This window comes from Gadus macrocephalus, chromosome 16 (assembly GCF_031168955.1).
Source record: "Gadus macrocephalus chromosome 16, ASM3116895v1".
Lineage (NCBI taxonomy): Eukaryota > Metazoa > Chordata > Actinopteri > Gadiformes > Gadidae > Gadus > Gadus macrocephalus.
In genome coordinates this window covers 3,303,416-3,322,469 of record NC_082397.1, presented here as the reverse complement: position 1 = coordinate 3,322,469, position 19,054 = coordinate 3,303,416, and the positions used below count along the sequence as shown (strand labels likewise).

The 19,054-nt window shown below is 47.5% G+C and overlaps 1 protein-coding gene across 3 annotated transcripts; it reads right to left on the bottom strand.

The window, feature by feature from the left end:
- Window positions 1-98: 98 nt before the first annotated feature.
- On the bottom strand, window positions 99-19,034 carry stard13b (StAR-related lipid transfer (START) domain containing 13b). 3 transcript variants are annotated; one of them, XM_060074376.1, is made up of 14 exons: window positions 18,888-19,034; window positions 16,573-16,644; window positions 13,938-14,019; window positions 11,355-11,418; window positions 8,763-10,231; window positions 8,176-8,346; window positions 7,505-7,664; window positions 6,386-6,584; window positions 5,756-5,969; window positions 4,557-4,671; window positions 3,874-4,095; window positions 3,052-3,269; window positions 1,733-1,909; window positions 99-1,005 (listed from the first exon to the last, which is right to left on the bottom strand). In XM_060074376.1, the coding sequence occupies exons 4-14, from the start codon at window positions 11,385-11,387 to the stop codon at window positions 888-890; spliced, it is 3,096 nt and encodes a 1,031-aa protein (XP_059930359.1). In that variant the 5' UTR covers window positions 11,388-11,418; window positions 13,938-14,019; window positions 16,573-16,644; window positions 18,888-19,034; the 3' UTR covers window positions 99-887. The 3 variants fall into 3 exon arrangements, with proteins under 3 accessions (XP_059930359.1, XP_059930358.1, XP_059930357.1); XM_060074375.1 differs by lacking the exon at window positions 18,888-19,034 and adding an exon at window positions 18,605-18,870; XM_060074374.1 differs by lacking the exon at window positions 18,888-19,034 and adding an exon at window positions 16,965-17,025.
- Between the last annotated feature and the right edge of the window lie 20 nt (window positions 19,035-19,054).

Below are 19,054 nucleotides of genomic sequence, written 5' to 3'. Positions count from 1 at the left end.
TTTCTTAAACAAATCAATATTTCCCTACAAGACAAAAAACGTTTTGTAATTACACTTATCTGCCGCTAGATGGCATGCTCGACGCAACATTAACAAAATTAAACATTTTAAAACATTTATTTAAAAAAATGCTCTGGTACTTGACAAAACAGCCAAGTAATCTAAAGCAGGGATGATCAAATCAAACCTTATGTCATTGTTTTCCCAACCATAAAAAGAGGTCTTAGTTGAATAAAATTACGGACATTCCAAACAGCAATACTGCAGTATAAACATCATACAGTTCGTACCAATACATATTACAGGAAGGCAGAGACAACACAACAATCAATATATAGGAAATTAAGATTGCCATATTAACCCTTTCACATATTATAATATATATACACATTTTGTTTGCATGTACATCTTATTCACACATATACAATCTTTGACACATTATTAAGTATGGCATACATTAGAAATTACTAAAAATACATACGCTTCCCAGAAGCCTTTCAGATTCTAGATGTCCTAGACATTGTAGATTACAGCATCAATAATATTATTAATGACAATTATAATTATATTATACAGCATCATCAACATGAACACATGAATTAACATATGAACGGTCCTAGGTCTGGAGACGATGGCAGGATTCATTTATTTTCCCTTTGGGTTGTGTGGTCAAGCCCCGACAAGTCAACCTCCTTTAGTCCATACAGTCCAGAAAAGTTCTCTCTGGTGGGTCGACCAAAACAAACAACAACAAACAAACGACTAGACTTACAAACGACTAACAGACTGTGCTTTAGTGCGGACTCGGACCGACGTCTGGCTTCTCTCCGACCCAGAATCCTTTGGGGTCTGGACTGAGCCGGGGCTGACGCGTGATAGGACGGAGCTCAGATCTTGGTCTCGGGTCCGTCGGCGATGATTGGCCGGAAGGAGTTGCGGATGCGTGCGACTTCGGCGGCGCAGATGTGACCAAACACCTTGTTGTACCAGTCAGGAGTCCTCCCTCTGAAACAGAACCGCGGTACAACGTAAGCCCGACCTCAAAGGAATGACCTTGCCTGGCTACACGTGCGCACGTTCAGACCAGAAAACCTTATCTGACCTTGACCTAACTGGTGGTATGACAAACACTAGAGTAGAGTGGCTACCAAGTAGAATCACATTATGGAGATAGGGGGGTTTGGAGATAGGGGAGCGTGGAGACAGACGGGAGGGAAAACCCCTCTCGACAGGAAGGCCCGCAGCCCTTTCATTTAGTTCTAATGTGTCACGGCCAAGGAACCCTGAACCCTAGAGGACCGAGTGGGCCACAGAAAGAACGGATGAATGTTTAATCCGTCCCAAGGCTCAACACTGTAGACGTTGCATAAACCCATGACTAAGGACAGACCCGCAGCTGTCCTTAACACGGGTTCGCGGCATTGGACCAAGTGAGACGTGGGACGGCCACAATCCCCAAAAAAATGTAAATAAAAGCATTGACTTATACACGCTTGAAGATGGGGAATACTATATTGAAGAAGGCTATTGAGAAATTATAATCGTGTTACTTCTGTTGCATGGTAACGAAGATATTTTCCGTACATTATTGCACTACACATTATTCGGTGGGTCCGGGGCCAAAAGACACACCCTATACAACGTGTGGGAACCCCTGTCCTAGAGGGCCAGTCCCTGCTCATCGGGTGGCTCAACCAACCCTGGTGGTACAGAGCGTCCCGGCGCCACCTACTTGAGGTCCACCCTGCAGACGTGCGTGAGGCGGGACTTCCCGGAGCCACAGGGCTCCAGCAGGTAGCCGGACTCCAGGACCACTGCCCGGACCCCTCCCAGCAGGGGGCTGTCCTCTCGCTCCACCGACGCCGACACCAGCGAACACGCTCCTTTAGCGAGGTCCGTCCGCCATGACCTGGCACAGAGACGCGCACGACACGCACACACGCACACACACACACACACACACAGAGAAGAGACACACACATCGTTAGAACCAATAGAGTCACAGCCAGGCATCAACCATGTTGTCAGCTGTTTTTGGATGTCTGTCTGATCTTTAAGGTTCTGAACGGTCTAGCCCCTCCACCATTACAGAACTTTATAAAGAAGAAATCCTCTAGAATAAATACCAGAGCACTAACTAGAGGTGACTGCGAAATACAACGCCGCAAGACTTTATTTGGTCAAATGGTGATGTCCATCAGAGGAACACAGTCCTGGAATATATTACCATCTCATGTTAGAGACTGTGCCACTTACACCACCTTTAAAAAGACCCTTAAACAGTGGTTAGTAGCAAGCCAGACCTGCTCTCACATGTAACCTTTGGTCATTCTACTTTTTCTACATGGACTCTTGATGTGAATTGGGACCTATTTTGTGTGTAAAAGTGTTTTTTATCTATTTTGTATACTGGTATGTTGTTTTTATGTTCTTGACTTGCCTTAGGACAACGGATGTAAATTAGCAAATAAGCTAACTCCGGCATATTTATATTGATGCTCTGGCTGACATGTTGATTAATGTGCAATGTCCTAATCAAATCAATAAATAATAAATAATAAAATGTTTACACATGTATTATGTCAATATTAAGCAGACACGTTCTACATTCTGCATTCGGCATTTCTATTCTACATACAAATTCTACTGATGTGATTAATAACGAGTTAAAGGGATGATATTATGCTCCCAGGTGTGGAATTACAAGCCGTTTGAAAATCTGCCCTTTTCCTCTGAAAAGGGCAAACGGCTTGTTATGGCTAATCAAACTCACACCTGGTGGCATACTATCACCCCTTTAAGGTGAGCTGGTGTACAACACACATTTGTGCTTCCTAATAGCCCACTCACATATTGTCCTAAACACCTGAGCTCATGCGTTCAAGATTAAATTCAAGATTCAAGATTTGTCATAAGCACAACAATTACAGCAGTTCTTGAGTCTCAGGCTCCTACGACAATGCGATATAAAAATACAATGTACAAGAGAAATACTCATGATGATAAAAGCAGGAGTATAACAAAGAGAGGAGAGAAAGAGGTGCATCTCACCTGATCACCACAAAGTCCCGGCTTGGGTGGGGGGGCATGCGGTTGAGGACGTACTGGAACACCTCCGTCTGTCTGTCCAGCGTCTCCGTCACCTTCCACTGAAGGAGGTCCACGTCCCACAGGTGGCGCTCGCGCAGCACGCGGTTCAGCACCACCGAGGGCGGGGCCTCCACCTCCACGGACACCCGCCAGCGACGCAGCGGGTTACCGTCGCCCACCTGCAGAGAGAGAGGGGGGGAGAGAGGGAGAGAGAGGGGGGGGGGAGAGAGAGAGAGAGAGAGAGAGAGAGAGGGGGAGGGAGAGAGAGAGAGAGAGAGAGAGAGAGAGAGAGAGGGAGAGGGAGAGAGAGGGAGAGAGTGGGAGAGATAGAGAGAGAGGGAGAGGGGGAGAGAGAGAGAGAGAGAGAGGGGGAGGGAAGGAGGGAGGGAGGAGAGAGAGAGAGAGAGAGAGAGAGAGAGAGAGAGAGAGAGAGAGAGAGAGAGAGAGAGAGAGAGAGAGAGAGAGAGAGAGAGAGAGAGAGAGAGAGAGAGAGGTTACATCCAGGTAAAACACTGTTAGTGAGCTACTAGTAATATTTTCTCTAGAGTAATTTCTGGGACGCAGTCTGAACAAAATATATGTTTGTTGTGTATCACACATATCAGACATATACAACGACAAGAGAGACATAATAAATGCGACACATGTTTTTAAACAGTGCATCTATGTTATGGTTTGATTTAACGCGTCTCTTTTCAGTTCTGCCACTGCCCTGTCTTGTCATCGCGCCGCTGCGACGCCTCCCACCCCGCCCACCGGGGACCAACCCAAAGCCCCTCCTACCTTCTTGTAGCAGAGCTCCGTGTTGTCCGAGCTGCTGCAGGAGACCCAGTACTTGGACCTCTCGCGTGCCTCCCGGAGCAGGCTCTGCAGCCGCGTCTCCATGTGGGTGGGCAGGGACCCGTCGTCCTCCTCCAGCAGCCGGCACAGCTCGCTGAGGGTGGGCGCGTGGAGGTCCGCCTCCACGTACGAGTTGCGGGACTGGGTGACCATCTCGTGGGGGATCTGCAGGGACGCACCGAGGGTGGGAGGTTGAGACCTCGGGGCTCCTCAGAGTGTGCCTCCTGGACTCTTTAGAGGCAGCTTTGTCTTTCCCCAGTAGCTGGTTCTCATAGCGACCCGGCTCTATGTCCAGCTGCTTCCAAACTACTTGAACTTTTTACCAATACTCCAATTTTAATTGCATCCTTTTAATGTACTTGTTACACAGTCGATAAGAGATTCCTTTTGAGAGGGAGTTCATATTGTGGACTATAGGGGGCAGCATTATACCTCTTTCTATGACGTTAGCTTCCGTACTTCGGTATATCTTCAGCCTGCCACTTAATGACCTTCCTGTAGCTGAATTTTCTTTAAAGTCACTTTGGATAAAATGACCATGCATGACCTCTATCTGACTATCTCTGAATTCACTGTAAGCCTCTCTTGATAAAAATACTTAATATGAACAGTAAGTGCGGCGGTACCTCGAACAGACGGTTGCACTCCGTGATCATGTGAGCGAGGCCCTGCGTCGCCGCCAGGTTCTCGTTCAGGTCCTTCTGGTCCGGTCGGCCCGTGGCGTACTTCTTCTGCAAGGCCCTGGAGACAAGCAGGCCAACCTTCACCTACATGTTCCTTCATCAACCAACGCGTTGACAAGCACAGCCAGATCCAGTGACGCAGAGCAACCAGGTTACGGTCGTTATTAATATACTCCTTTCTGCTAGTTTACATGACCACTAAGGTCACCAAACCATAGCACCTCAAAACATCCGAAAGTCAATGGATCAATATTCTTTTGTCTACTTATTGTATTGATGAAAATATATTTAGATTTTTGTCTCGTTGAAGATAAGCAAAGACAGAATGACAAAATTAAACAGTTCATAACAGCTACAGTCTCTCCTTTATCACAGTGGCAGTCGTGTCCTTTATCACAGTTAGTCTGTCCTTCATCACAGCTTAACTACATCCTTTACCCCAGTTACAGGTTGTCCTTCATCACAGTTACAGCCTTGAAAGAATATCCTCGAAAACACATAAAGAGAATAAACAAAACAAGACCAGAACAACGCCAGCCCCAGGAAAGCGTCTGCGTTAAGGTTGAGCTCATAAACCGGACAGCAGACTGCCGTTATTAAAGTAGACTGTCGCCGGCCTAAACACCCCATCTCCTGTCCCCAAGCCCCCAGCTCACAGCAGGGCAGGGCTTTGATGCTTCCAGAAACCATCACAACGTGGTTCATCAGCCCCTGCTGGCTCTGGCCAGACCCAGCCCGGCCTCATAAAGCCCTGCAAAGCGCTCTTCAAAACCAGGTCCGTGGAAACACCCTTAAACCTCAAACACACAACGGCACCTCGGGCCGATGTGACTCAACAGCGCGGTTTATACGTCCGCTTGGTGGGATGAGGGTGGGCATCATTATGAAGGTGGGTTTTAACAGGGGGTTGGGCTGGCTGGGTGGGTGATTGCCTTTAAGAGCTAGGAGCTTCTAGTACGATATACACACGCTACATACCTCTGGGTCGCTCACAAACAGAGCAGGGATAAGTGGAAGGGACGGAGCTGAGAGGAGGATGAAAGAGACTTGGGAGGTGTCTGTCTCCGCCCGGGCAGGATGAAGCACTACTGGGACGTTAGGGGGGTCTGACAGGGGGTTAGGTTAGGGGGGCTTTATCTCACCGGGGGGAGAGGTTGTCCTTCTTCAGGAGGTTGAGGTGGAAGAGGGAGGGGGCCAGGCACACGGCGATGTTCATGGGGGTCATCTGGTTCTCCTCCACGGAGGAAGTGACATCGCTGAGGAAGCAGAGGAGCGTCTGCAGCACCTCGCGGTTCTCGTCCGACATCAGCATGATGGCCGCCTGAACGGCCTGCAGCCGCTGGTCCTTGGAGACATCTGGGAGGAGAGGACACACACACGGGGGAAGACAGTTCAAGCCGGACTGTCTCACACCACACAGGAAAACAACGACCACACTGGGGGATAACTAGTTACAGATGAAAGGTTCGGTGTTCAAACCCCAAGGTCCACCATCGACCTGTAGGCGTCCTTGAGCGCGAAGCCCGAACCCTTATGAAATACATGTATGAAAAGTACTAAACAAATAAAAGCATCTGCTTCTTTTGACATAGTGACTGGAGTCGAGACAAGGCCTACTGAGCATGAGCACACGTTGGGCAACACAAAGATTGCGAGCCGTGGTCAGTGTTTGATTGCACTTTGTCCACGTGTTACACAAGTCTGACTCTGAACGACAATCAAACGACTTCAGGGTTGAGAGGAAGCCGCCCCCCCCCTCCCCGGACACTCACACTGGTAGATATGGAGGAAGGTCTCCCCCAGCTTGCTGGTCAGCAGCGGCTCCGGGAGGTCTCTGAAGAACTGCTTCACCATGTCGGCCACGTCGTAGGCCGACTGGTCCTGGTAGTTGACGTTGTCCGGGGAGTTCTCGGTCATCTGCCGCAGAGCCTGGATCCGAGACTTCACCCCCGACTTACGAAACAAGCCCACCTAGAAAGCCAAACAGAGCTGGTTAGCGGGACAAGCTAGCCCTGCATCGGGTCTGGGGATCACGAGCTTACTAACGCACGCCGGCGCCGGTTGGTTTTGACACGTGACACAGAATGACTGAACTTGACGGTAGAATCATCCTTGTTACACTGGTGCATGACGACAAACAACATGACTAACTTAACACAATCAGCATACTGCCTGGTAGCATACTGGTTATGCACAGTAAGACTGTTCGTTTGCCACTTCAAGCAATACATTGGATGTCTTCTAGTCCTAAAAGCCGATACTAAAACAACTGTTTTAATGTGGTATGGGTCAGGTAAGACCCCTGCCAGGGAATACTGGTTAGTTTGGGGTAATTTGAAAATAATAATTCAGATAATAAAAAGACTCCTCAGATTATAAAATACTCTTATTCATACTTTGCAGTCACGTGACTACCATGGCTACCTGGAGGGCAACAGACGCCGACAAAATGGCGGCGAACAGCGGCCAGCCAGGGGAATTGCAGCCTTGCAGATTTCCAATGCTAAAATCCATCAACTATTTCGACCATAAATGTTCAAATTATATATCAAGAAAAGATAAACATACTCTGAACTTTGATCAACACACAGCACCCTGATGTGGTCGTTGCTTTGAATTTGGCAACGTGTCGACCAGACGTGGAGTTTGGAGATATTTACATTTATCTTATAGAGAATCCGTCACCTTATACCGCACAAAAAATGAAAGCCTACAAAAGTACGGATAGCTAACTTTTTTTCAAGAGTGGGTTGATTAACAAGTCGTCGTGACGTCACGTGCAAAGTATGAATAGGAATAGATTTGTGCGCGTCTTCCAAGCAGGAAAAACACGGTGTTTGGTGCCGCGGATCAGGGCTGTCCCCCCCCAGGGCCGCCACGGGGGCACCGACCTGGTCGAGACACTGGCTCCTCAGGTACCGCAGGGCCTGCTGCAGGCTGAGGGGCAGCGGCTGACCCGACCGCTGCACGTGCACGATGAGGGGGACCCCAAACACGTTCTTGTCCTTGTAGTCCGGTACCTTCATCCGCTTCATGAACTTTGGCACGGACCTGCGGGGAAGCAGCCCAGCGAACACAAACCAAGTCGTTAACCATCTGGACGCACGATACGTCCGCTGCTGAGACATACCTGCGTTTAAAAAACATCTCAACGTCTCTGGTAAAGCACAAGTTGCTTACTCTTTTACTTATTACTAATCGATTTAATCAAATGTATTTCTTTCTAGACCTTTTTCTAATAGCTATTAGAAAAAGGACTGTCTTTCTCGTCCTTTTTCTAATAGCTAAAGGTTACTTCATCTTTGTTAATGCTTGTTTTATAATTCCACTGGGCACAAACTGCACTAAACTGCACTCCTTTTAGCCCTCTGTGTCTGGGGGGGAATAGCTGTTATTATTCTTTTGAATTATTAACCATTTGTTTGTATTAACATGTTTTTAAGCAGCTAGGGCACTCTCATTGAGATGAGATCCTGTTATTCAGAAACAGGACAAAACAAATGAATTCCCCCTGACTATTTCTGATTGGCTGAAGTGTGAGGGGATGTGCCCGGTGCCTCACCAGGTCCAGCCGTGGCGGTTGGACATGGAGTATTTCTCCATGGTGGCCGTCAGGCGGAGCAGGGAGAACTTCTGCAGCAGACTCAGCTGGCCTGCTGATTGGTTGGTGATCTGCAGGGACGCCACCGAGAGGCTGAGCCGATTGGCTATCTGGAAGCTTGGCCATCGTAACCTACAGGGAGGGAACAAAAGAGAGAAACTATAACACACGAGGGAATAATAGAGCGACATTTGCAGGTTCAACCTTCAAATCAAGGTACCGCATAATCTCTTCTCTTGTGGAACAATCGACGGCTCTTTCTGATTGGCCGATTGTGCAAAGTGATTTGACTCTTCATTCATTAAGGCCCAATCCCATTTCTACCCCTTACCCCTTCCCCTTCCCCTTACCCCTTCAAAACAAGGTAAGGGGTAAGGGTAAGGGGTAAGGGGTAGAAATGGGATTGGGCCTAAGTGATCATCCTTAAACAGAAGCTGTGCCAACATACATCAGCAGCCATTGCATCGGTCGCCGACGTATTGAATTGTGTCAGGTGTCCACCCGTCACTCTTCAGCATCGTTTCCTCGACCCAGCGCGCGGCGCTTACCGTCTGGGTCTGGTCAGCGACGCTCCGACCCCGGAGTCCCGTCTCTCCCGGACCCGGCTCCCCTCCAGCTCCGCCAGCGACACCTGGTCCCGCTCTCCGTTGCTGGGCGTGCGCTGGCCCTCCGTCGCCGCGTCCGCCTCAAAGTCCAGAGCGATCCGCCCGGGGGACCGCGGCCCCGAGCCGGCGTCCCCCCCCCCCCGGACGACGCCCTGGCTCTCGGCCTCGGCCGCGGGGAGCACGTTCTGGGACCAGCGGTCCACGATCTGCTGCAGGCCGTTGACGTGGAGCAGGATGTCGTCCAGGTGGGGGAAGAGGTCCTCCTTCTCCATGTCGATCAGGTCCCCGGTGCTGGCGTACAGGTGGGACCCGGGCACGTTGTCGTACACGCTGATGCGGCTGCCCCGCGAGCAGCACTGCGTCATGGGCCGCGGCTCCTTGGCGCCGGGGGCGGGCGCCGCCGCCGCCGCCGCCGGGGAGACGAGGCGGACGCCCGCCTGGTGCCAGTTCGTCGGGGCGACTTTGCCGTTGGGGATCACGGCGGCGCTGACGGTGGGCGACAGGCTCTCGATGGACAGGGCTTTGGGGAAGGTGCCGGGCTTGTGGTCCTTGGGGATGTGGACCACCAGGTCCTCGTGGGAGCAGAACTCGTTGCGGCGGTTCTGCTCGGCGACCCTCTTCACCTGGCCGGCCGAGGAGAAGATGTCCAGGTCCTCCAGGTACATGCCGCTGCGCTTGTGGTCCGCCCGCGTGGCCTTGCGCTCCTTCAGGCTGGGGGTGCTGGCCGCGCTGCCGCTGGAGGCGCAGCTGCTGCCCTCGCTGGTCGACTGGGAGAACGCCGTCCGGACCCCCGAAGGCGGTGGCGGTGGCGGCGGCGGTGGCGGCGGCGGCGGCGGCGGCGGCGGCGGCGGTATCTCCCCGTCGACGGTCTCCACGCATCGGACGCTCTTCAGCCCCGGCGGGGGGTCCTGCAGAACGGGGGCGCCTATCGACGGCGTTTTGCGGCTGCCGGTCAGAGCCCCCCGGGACCGCAGTGTCTCCATGCGCTTCAGGAAGTCTTTGGCGCGCGTGCGTCCCAGCCGGGCGTGCCTCCGGGGCAGGGAGCCGTAGCCGGTGCCGTCCCTGGAGATGTGGGACAGGCCGACGGCGGTGGGGTCCGGCATGGCGGCCGAGTCGGAGCCGGTCTGGTTGGAGCCGTCCGAGTCCTCGGTGCTGGGCCCCCCCGTCGGGGCGCTGTCGCCGCTGCTCTCGCTGTGCAGCGACGACACCTCGGGCTCGCTGAGGTCGGTCAGAACGCTCTCGCTGCTGGTGGCCGCCTTCAGGGGAGCCCCGCCCCCGCCGTTGGGAAGCCCCTCCCCCTGGTTGCCAAGGAAACCGTCTATGTCCTGAAGGCGGGACCACCTGCGGCTGGTCCACTCAAAGGTCCATCGGTCGCTGATGGCGAACACGTCCTCCTCGTCAGAATCTTCACTCTGGGAGACACCACCGAAGAAGAATCAGACCAGCTTCATCGCACATCCGACAGGTAAGAATTTACAAGACAGAGTAACATGCCACTAACCAAGGAGGAAAATTCAGGTGTCACAGCAGGAAATTGCTAAAAACTTTTTACCATTGTCCTCATCTATGTTTAATTTATGTTTGACATTTTTATGATCACATTCGCTCGGGTTCAGCTTAGTCATATAAAGTTAGATTCCCTTTGTTCCTTTTATTTATGCATTAATCCTTCAAATTTGGTGCTTTGGGTTTTATTGCCGTATGTCGCTTTTGATGCTGATGTTTGCAAGGTGTGGGGGAATTGGAATGTGCTGAGATTCAACCAGCGTTACATCGCACGCGCTACACCTATAGCCTGGGGATGTGTCTGTTCTGAATTTAAACGCTGAGATGAACCCCTTACTTTACTGCGGTGATATAATCCAAGACACCTGAATCCCATACATAGTTTCCAGCCAGATAGACCCAACAAAGATCTTGAAATATAGCAGTGTATATTTCAGGGGCTATGGACACAATGCTACCCTCTCAGGTAGCACAGAATGTGGCTGGACAGGATTCAGGGGTATTATCTTGATATTTTCCACAACAGAAAAAAAGGTTTAAAGTACTGGGCAAGCTCAGGATAATCCTATGAATGATAAAAGATTTGCAGGAGGACCAAAGGAGTTTGTTAGGTTATATACATAGACAGTTTTACATAGACTTTTTTTATTTACTTTGTTTTCTGTAATTGTAGTCTATTAATTATATATATTCTTTTTTTCATTTTAATGCTGCACTGCACATTCTCCCGTGGCATTCACATTTGACATCTGGTTTATATAAAGTATCTTAACTTATCTTATCTTAAAATAATTACAATACAAGTAAAATATGAGCATTGTACTACAATAACATAAATGTCAAGAACATTATTAGCAACACAATGGAAGCCAGATTCAAGAAGACCAGAAGACAAACTGAGACAAACGCCTGGGTCACCCGTTGCTGACCCGTAAATTTGGTAGAAAAATGTGTTGTTGTTATTATAAATGTAAGTATATTGTTGGTAATTTATGTGGCCGCTGAAAAGAGCAAACTGTTGACTCTTACCTTTTTCCTTGGGAGATTAACATCAAGTTTCATAGAGGCACACTTGTTCAAGGTGATCAGACGCCTGGAAAAAAACAATTCAAACAAACATTTAAAAAATGGAGGTTAAATCAATCAATCAAACCCTAAAAAGAATAATCCACTCGATTCCACCTTGCCGTTCTTCTGCCACAGAAATTAAGAAAGCGATAAGAAAGGGATATAAGAAATATCCCTGTCAGTTCGCCGGGGAGAAAAATTGTTCTGACAAGCATAGCTGAAGTGGAGCTGGTTGTAGGAAAACAGATGAGTTTCCACTGCACACCACAGACCAGACCTCAGCCACAGGACCGCCGCTGGTGTCCGATCTCTGGGACCTATCGCTGCCCATTACCGTTAATTGATTGTGGCGGTGGAAGGGTGGTCCGTGGTGGGTTTGAGCAGGAGCGAGTCCTCATGCCGCGCTAATAGGCTGTGCGGCAGCCTATATTTACACTCCAGCTATTCCCGGGCTCAGTGGTGTTTTTCCTAACTGTTTTCGCCCCCTTTTCCCCCTGAACACTAGAAAATGCTTTCCGGAACATAATTTTATGTTTCAGTTAGCACTTGGCCTACATAGAGGTACTGAGATGAGCAATTTTTACAGGGAAATGGATGCACTCCGTGGGAATGGCCACTCAGACGAGTGAACTATAAACTGTTGGCAGTTGGACTTCGCTGTTACTGTCACAAATAAATAATACAAATAAATCTAAACAAAAATCTTTTCAGTTCAGGTCTGTCCCCCCCCCCCCCCCCCCCCTCCCCCGTTGAAATATCTTCTCTATAAACAAAAGGACAGCAGGCAGAGGAAAGGGACCTGGTGATTAGAGGTCTGTGGCTGATCAGAGAATGTGGAACGAACGGACTAAAGTCCTGAAGAACCGCCTGGAAACCTGGGGGAAGGATGAGGGCATGCATGGAGGAAGTGGCTCCAGCCAGTGAGAGAATCCGACAAATAAGGGCCTTATTTGTGGGACTATAATGACATAATGACTCTTATTTGCTCAGTTAGAAGCAGATTCAGGGCTTTTCTATGGACAAAAGACCCGAGCCAGGCCACCGTGTGTCTTGGTTGCATCGTTGCTGTAGACCAGAGGACATCCCCACAGGGGAATCTCTGTAACACAAAGATCAGATGCCAAGACCAAAACGAGTCCGACATTGAGGGAAAACCTCTGAATGTGTACGCTTTTACCGATTTCTCTAATGGGGAATATTAGGGATGATGCATGTTTTATTTTGATGAAGGCAATAAAGATAAAGATGATATCCATTTGAATGGCTTCATTTTAATTAATAAAGGAAACACACAGCCTAATGGTGCAACGTGCCATTGTGATAAGTCATTAATAAGTAACAGTCTGATAACTTAAGTTAAGGACTTAACTGTGCCGCATGAGCCTTCAGTACATCTCAACCAAATACCAAAAATAAGATAAACAGCCAGGGTCCGATACAACACGTTCCTATTGGTTCACAGGGGGGAACCAATGAAAGAGCTCAAGTCAAGTGGGTCCTGCTTCGTTCTTAGGAGGGTTTCCATAGTTACTGTAGCCCCCTCCCCTCTTACGGTATTACAATTGAATACAAATATAGACCAATTCATTATTTATTATAACTAAGTATTGCACTAGTCTAGTATTATCAGCGAAACATTCAGCAGATGCTACTGTCCACAGCTACTCACACTTGATTCAGATACATGTCATAAAGGCGCAGTCAGAGGTAGGGGCATCACGCTCTAAGACGCCAACAGCTAGACTCTGGACACTGGGGAATCAAACCCAGAACATGCAGTCTGGGAGTCAAACAATCTCATCAGCACGACACTATCCTGCCCCTTGAGTTACTTTGTGACGAAAACTACGGTGATAGTACACCGTGTCTGGTCTGCGGGGATACCAGCTATCCTATTTCAACAACAGCAACAACAACAACGTTTACGATGTACATTCCAGCTTCATGCTAATACACAGAAGGCTTTTCATTGTGGTTTTGTTGTCTGGTCTCCGTAAAGGTTATCAGCTTCCAGTCTGCCAGCCTGATGTCTGGATGCGACTTAGAGATAAGCAACAAGGGGGGGACGTCAATCTCGAGCTAACCCAAGCCGATATCATCCCGCTGCTCTTTGATCTGAAGTGGCGGCCAACTAAAGGCTAGTCTGATAAGCCTCATGAAGTTCTACTAAGTTTCACTTCATAATTCATCCGTCTGAGCTGTCTTCAGAGACGGGGCAGGGTTACATTATCCACCCTAAACCAATTATGATCACCTCCATCAATCAGCAGATAACGAATCCACAAGTGGGTTTGTCTGTTGTAGAATTAAGAGCTGATATTTATGGACGTTGATTGAAAACAGAGAATCCATGAAGATACCATAAAGGCTGTTGCTACAGGAGTCACTGTGTTGGACGGTTTTCTGTTGGTCACTATGGGTTCTGGCAGTATATGCGTTTTTCCATTTCAGGCCGAGCACGACTCGAGCCACCGACACCAGACCCTGAATCTCTGATCTTTTGTTATAGTTGGCGGGGCCCAGAAAACGAGAGGACTGACTCACCTGCAAAGGGGTTCAACCAGGTCCTTCTCTAGGAAGTCATGATCTCTCTTCACTGGACTGATGTCTATCGGGAACTGCGAGTCTGGGGAGAACACACAAATATAAATCGCATTATACATAAAGTACTCTTTTCATACTGTTAATACCTCATCATCAATACCTCATCATATAAAAAGCACAAAAAATAAAAGCTGTTGTTTTCAAATACAACATTTGAACAGCTTTTATTTTTTGTGCTTTTTATATGATAAGATAAGATAGAGAAGATAAGTTTGGTAAGATATATGTTATTTTCCTGAAGAAACTTGGAACACTGCACACTGCATACAAAATAATATTCAACTAATTTGAATTGATACGACTGTCCTGTACATTCTGCTGAGATACCTATCATGTTACAGTCCCTTTTAAATCATGATCTGTTTCCCATTTATTAGTTTATTCTTTAAATATAGATTCTAATTTTTCTATTCATTTGTTTTGCAGTGTTGATGCGCCTGATATTCAAGCATTTCTTGTGACTGCTGCCTGTTGTTCCACTGATGTGCACATGACTGCTAAACTTCAAACCAGTATGAAATTAGACTGAAATTCAGTCATTTTGACAAATGGTCAGAAAAGAAAGTAGGACCAGATGTTGACGTTACCGAGATGAATATAAAACTCGGGACCACGTTTTTTCCACAAGAGCAGTGAAGTATGGCAGAGTTTCAGCGCTGTGGATGGTACACCAGTTCATTTTTTTGGGGGGCCAGTGTAACGTTAATGAGAAGAGACAGGATTCGCCCTAATGTCAGCGTTGAGACTTGTGCGAGCATGACGTTGTGCGTTGGCTATGCGCCCCCTCCTCTTACATAACTCCCTCGCTGCAAACCAGATGCAGACCCTCCGCATCCAGCATTCCAGGGCATTCTGCTGCCGTAAAAAGTTGTGCGTTTTTTTTTGGTTTAAGCGCGACTGACAGACGTGGCTCTCCCTGCTCGCAGACGGGGGACGTATTTGTCACAGACTAATTCACCCGTCACGCATAAATGTCTGTTGGAAATCATGAGCAAAGTCGGAGTAGTTTGTTCCATTTTATATTATATATCATAATGTATAAAATATATATTTATGAAATACATATTTTATAAACATAACATTAATGCAAAATAAAGTAGCGCAAATAAGCGTTACTAAAACTACACGCGGTAGCCTCTGTCCATAACTTCCAAATCATAACAACAACCCGAGTGTTGAGTTCATTTAGATTACTGTAAAGCATTCGCTCATTCCCTCGTCTTGACGAGACATGTTTATAAAAGTAACAACTAAAGCCTGCTGAACACTTGAGGAGCCGGGCTTCTTTAAACTATTATAAATCATATTTTAAATGTCCTCGGAGCGTCTATTTTTAGTCGGGGGGGATGTTTATAGGGAAAGTGGATCTGGGGGGAAGATAAGGACTTTAAAAGAAAAGGCTGTCGTCTTCTGGTCTGTTTGCTAGCGCTGAGTGTGAGAGAGCTTTAGCTCCAGGCCTGGTACAGAACACAGAGCACAGAGGCCTCTCACAGACGGAGGTTCTGGTCGGAAACATTTCACACGTGTTCTGTGGCTCCATGGAAAACTGTTTTGAAGTCCCAATAGACAGTGGAAGTTAAAACGGCAATCCAAATTTCCAAACACTCTAAATAGCTCCCTTATCCCGTGTTGATCTTTATATCTAACAGTATTTATCCGAACTAGCCATATCTTAATGTAATTTATCCTTTATTCCCCCCTAGGGAAAAATAGCTGTTGAGAATCACATTCTGTTTTTAATAGCACCCAAACAAGTAATGCTATTTACCCGCTCCCTGGATGTATTATTAATACCACGAATGCTAAGTTCTGTAACAGTATGGTATTTTGGTATATTAGTATGAAGTAGTTTAGTTGGCCTACATAGATAGATAATTAAAACTTCTAACTAGCCATTAGAGTAACATGGTAGTTATAATGGTGTACTATGCTAGTCATGGCAATTTATGGTAATTACAAAAGTTTCTAGCAATGCATGATAGTTTACGGTAGTTACCATTAGTTCATTGAATGGCAGATGTGCGAGATTCGCCCCTCTATCAGTTGCTCACATTTACTCGAACGTGTAAACAACGGAAACAACACAACCACCTTCTGTGGCCCCTCCCACTTGCTGTGTCGCCAGCGTTCACTCAATAACAACCAGCGGCTCACGCCAGCACGCGGGGGTCGTATCAAAAGTCTGCTGTGACAGCTCTTCATTTCCCTCCCGCTCTCTTATCCGCCAACATTAATCTTGGTTTTACCCCCCCTTCTCGTTGTTGGCTTTTCTTGCACCAAGGTATATTTGAGCACAACTAGTGCAATGTGGTAGGGTACACTGGAATCTTTCCTTGTATACTCTGAACAGGGTAAGCGCACTCACTGGAGTGACTACAAGTAAAGTAAACACAAGATTTGAATACAATATATCAGGCATAGGACGACATTTCATTTATGGGAATGGTGCTATTTTGTAGCTATCGATATCATTATGTATCACAGATATAATATTTGTAAATCATACTCTTTAAAGTGTGTATGGTATTCTATATGGTTGTCTGGTATTGTATTGCAGTTGTGCATGTTTAATTACCCTCAAAAAGCTGAGCGTACTGAGGGAACCCTGCCGCTCGTAGCCAATCACACGCTTCCTTCGCCTCGATTTCTGAAACACAAGAAGAAGAGGAAGAGCCTGGTTAGATTTCACTGAGGAAGCAGGACAGAACCATTTGAGCACCTTAAACATTACACGTAACGCAGTTAACACCCAAATCTTGATCCATAATTTCAGGGGCCGGACAGTCCTATTTATTAGACGCTTTGCCACCAGGCCGAAAGGTTCGATCTCCAATGTACCCTTGAGCCAGACGCTCCCTACATGTTCCTTTAAGAAAGAGAGAGTCAGAGTGGACGAGGCGTCTGCTAAACGGCTGGATAATCAAACGGGGAATTACAGTCGTAGTTCGAAGTAAACGCCTGCCTAACCCCATCTCCCTCTCTGCCCGGAGGAAGTCTGCATTCTAGGAACTGCCCCCCCCCCCTTCCCCCCCCCCCCCTTCCCCCCCCCCCCCCTCCTCCCCCCCTCCCCTCGGTTCTCATAGAGGAACCTGATACCTTACGCAAGGCTCTGTGTCACATCAGTCTGGAGCCGGCAGTTTAGAATGCAGGACCTCAGCCAGGCGCCCGTCATCACAGACGTCCGACAGACTCAGCGTGTCGGCCGCGCTGTACACGCAGCTCACCGTCGCCCGCAAACACTAATTCCACGCCACCGAGAGTCCACACAGAGTCCACCCAGCTGCTCTTCTAATAAAGGAGAATGTCTCCGGCTGACTGCTCGCGTTACGGTGATTGAATGAGAGATTGACGGGGATGTTGCTTCAAAATCGGCCCATTTTAACTATGAGGCAGGAGGGGTTTATGCATTGCTTCGCATTCTTTTGGCCATCTTGACCTGTGATTTCGTATTTTAACAAAAATCCGTGTGCCCCCAGTCGAGCATAACCGCTTCAGATGCCAATAGTAATAGAACGTTACTGCGTTGACGATATCTGGCTCGACCTACAACCGTTTGGCCATTGGTTTAAAGTGTTCAAAGTATGCCGTGGTCACACTATTCGTTATGAACGCAGGACGATGGCCCCCCTGTCCCTTGGCCTGTACAATTTGACACATCACTGGGTTGAACTCTTTGTTGAATATGTATTTAATAACACTGGTTAGAACGGTTATCAGGGAGGAGTTGACCATTCATCCCTATGAGACGAGACTCCTCCTCAATGGAAAGCTTGAATCTTCAATAATTATAGATATTGTGTATATAGATTGTGTACACAGATATATTTATCATATGTATAGAGAAAACTATTTAGAAGTTTTTATGGTTATGTAAAAAACGAAGATGTGACACCCTTATTTCCTAATTTCCCATTCTATGATTAATAAGGTAGATGATACATTTAATTTTAACGTTCCAATTTCTTGATAATCAATAAAAACTTCTTATGGTTAGTAATAGGTCAGAAGATAGCCAATGAATAAAGACACCATGTGACAAGCTGAGGTCCGGTACAGATCTGAGATGGCTACAGGGCTCGGAGCCCTAATGAACGACAGGAAGGGGAAGCAGACGCAGTCGCAGCCCTTCTTCGATGCTAATAGAGTCGCCGTTAACACGCTAGAACCCATCGTTCCGACATCTGGCAGACTGCCATCACACATGGCCGCCTCACAGATGACAGAGCACGAAGACACACATGAAGGAGACTTCCAAAACACACTGCATCATTTAGTCAAACACTAATCCGATTATAATCTCCAATTCATTCTCGGGGTCTAATACCATATTTCTAAATGGAAATAGCACAGCTTTGTTTGAGGAGGATGCAAGCATCACGTCATATTTCCAATCAAGATTTTCCCTCTAAAAATACACAGGTGATTAAACGAAGATAAAGAAAAACAACACACACTAGACTAGACTCCTTCTGACTGAGGCGAGAGAAAGCGAGAGAAGTTATCTTGGGAAGCCTAACAATAGTCTAACATAACATATTGACTCAACATTCTTTAACCAAATCTACCGTGAAAATGTGCTAAATCCCAAAAGCCAACAGTTGACAGACCTCTCACGGCTGCTTGCCTCTCATAAACCCGCTCAAGGTTTTTGCTCTTGTTCCACAGACGCAGATGTTCCAGGAATATTAAAATCACATCCAGATCCTCCACAATCAAGATCCCAAACAACTAAAACACCTCTTCCCAACCCTCTATCTCCTCTGCGATCATCAAGCGCTAATACATGTTCACTGTGCTATACACAAACACTTCTGTTCCAGCCAAGCTGAACGCAAAACACCAGCATAAGTGAACCGTTAGGTCTTTTAAAACATGGACAATGTTACTCACCTCTGCCGCTGCACCCTCTGTGTCTGCTTCCCGAAAAAAACGAATCATAAAGACTGACTTTGGTCCACTGAATAAATATTAACAGTTTGCTGTTCGTCCTTGAGTGCCAGAATGCTACTGTTTACTCCTGTGACCTGGCGTGGAGATTAGAGTGTGTGAGTCAACAT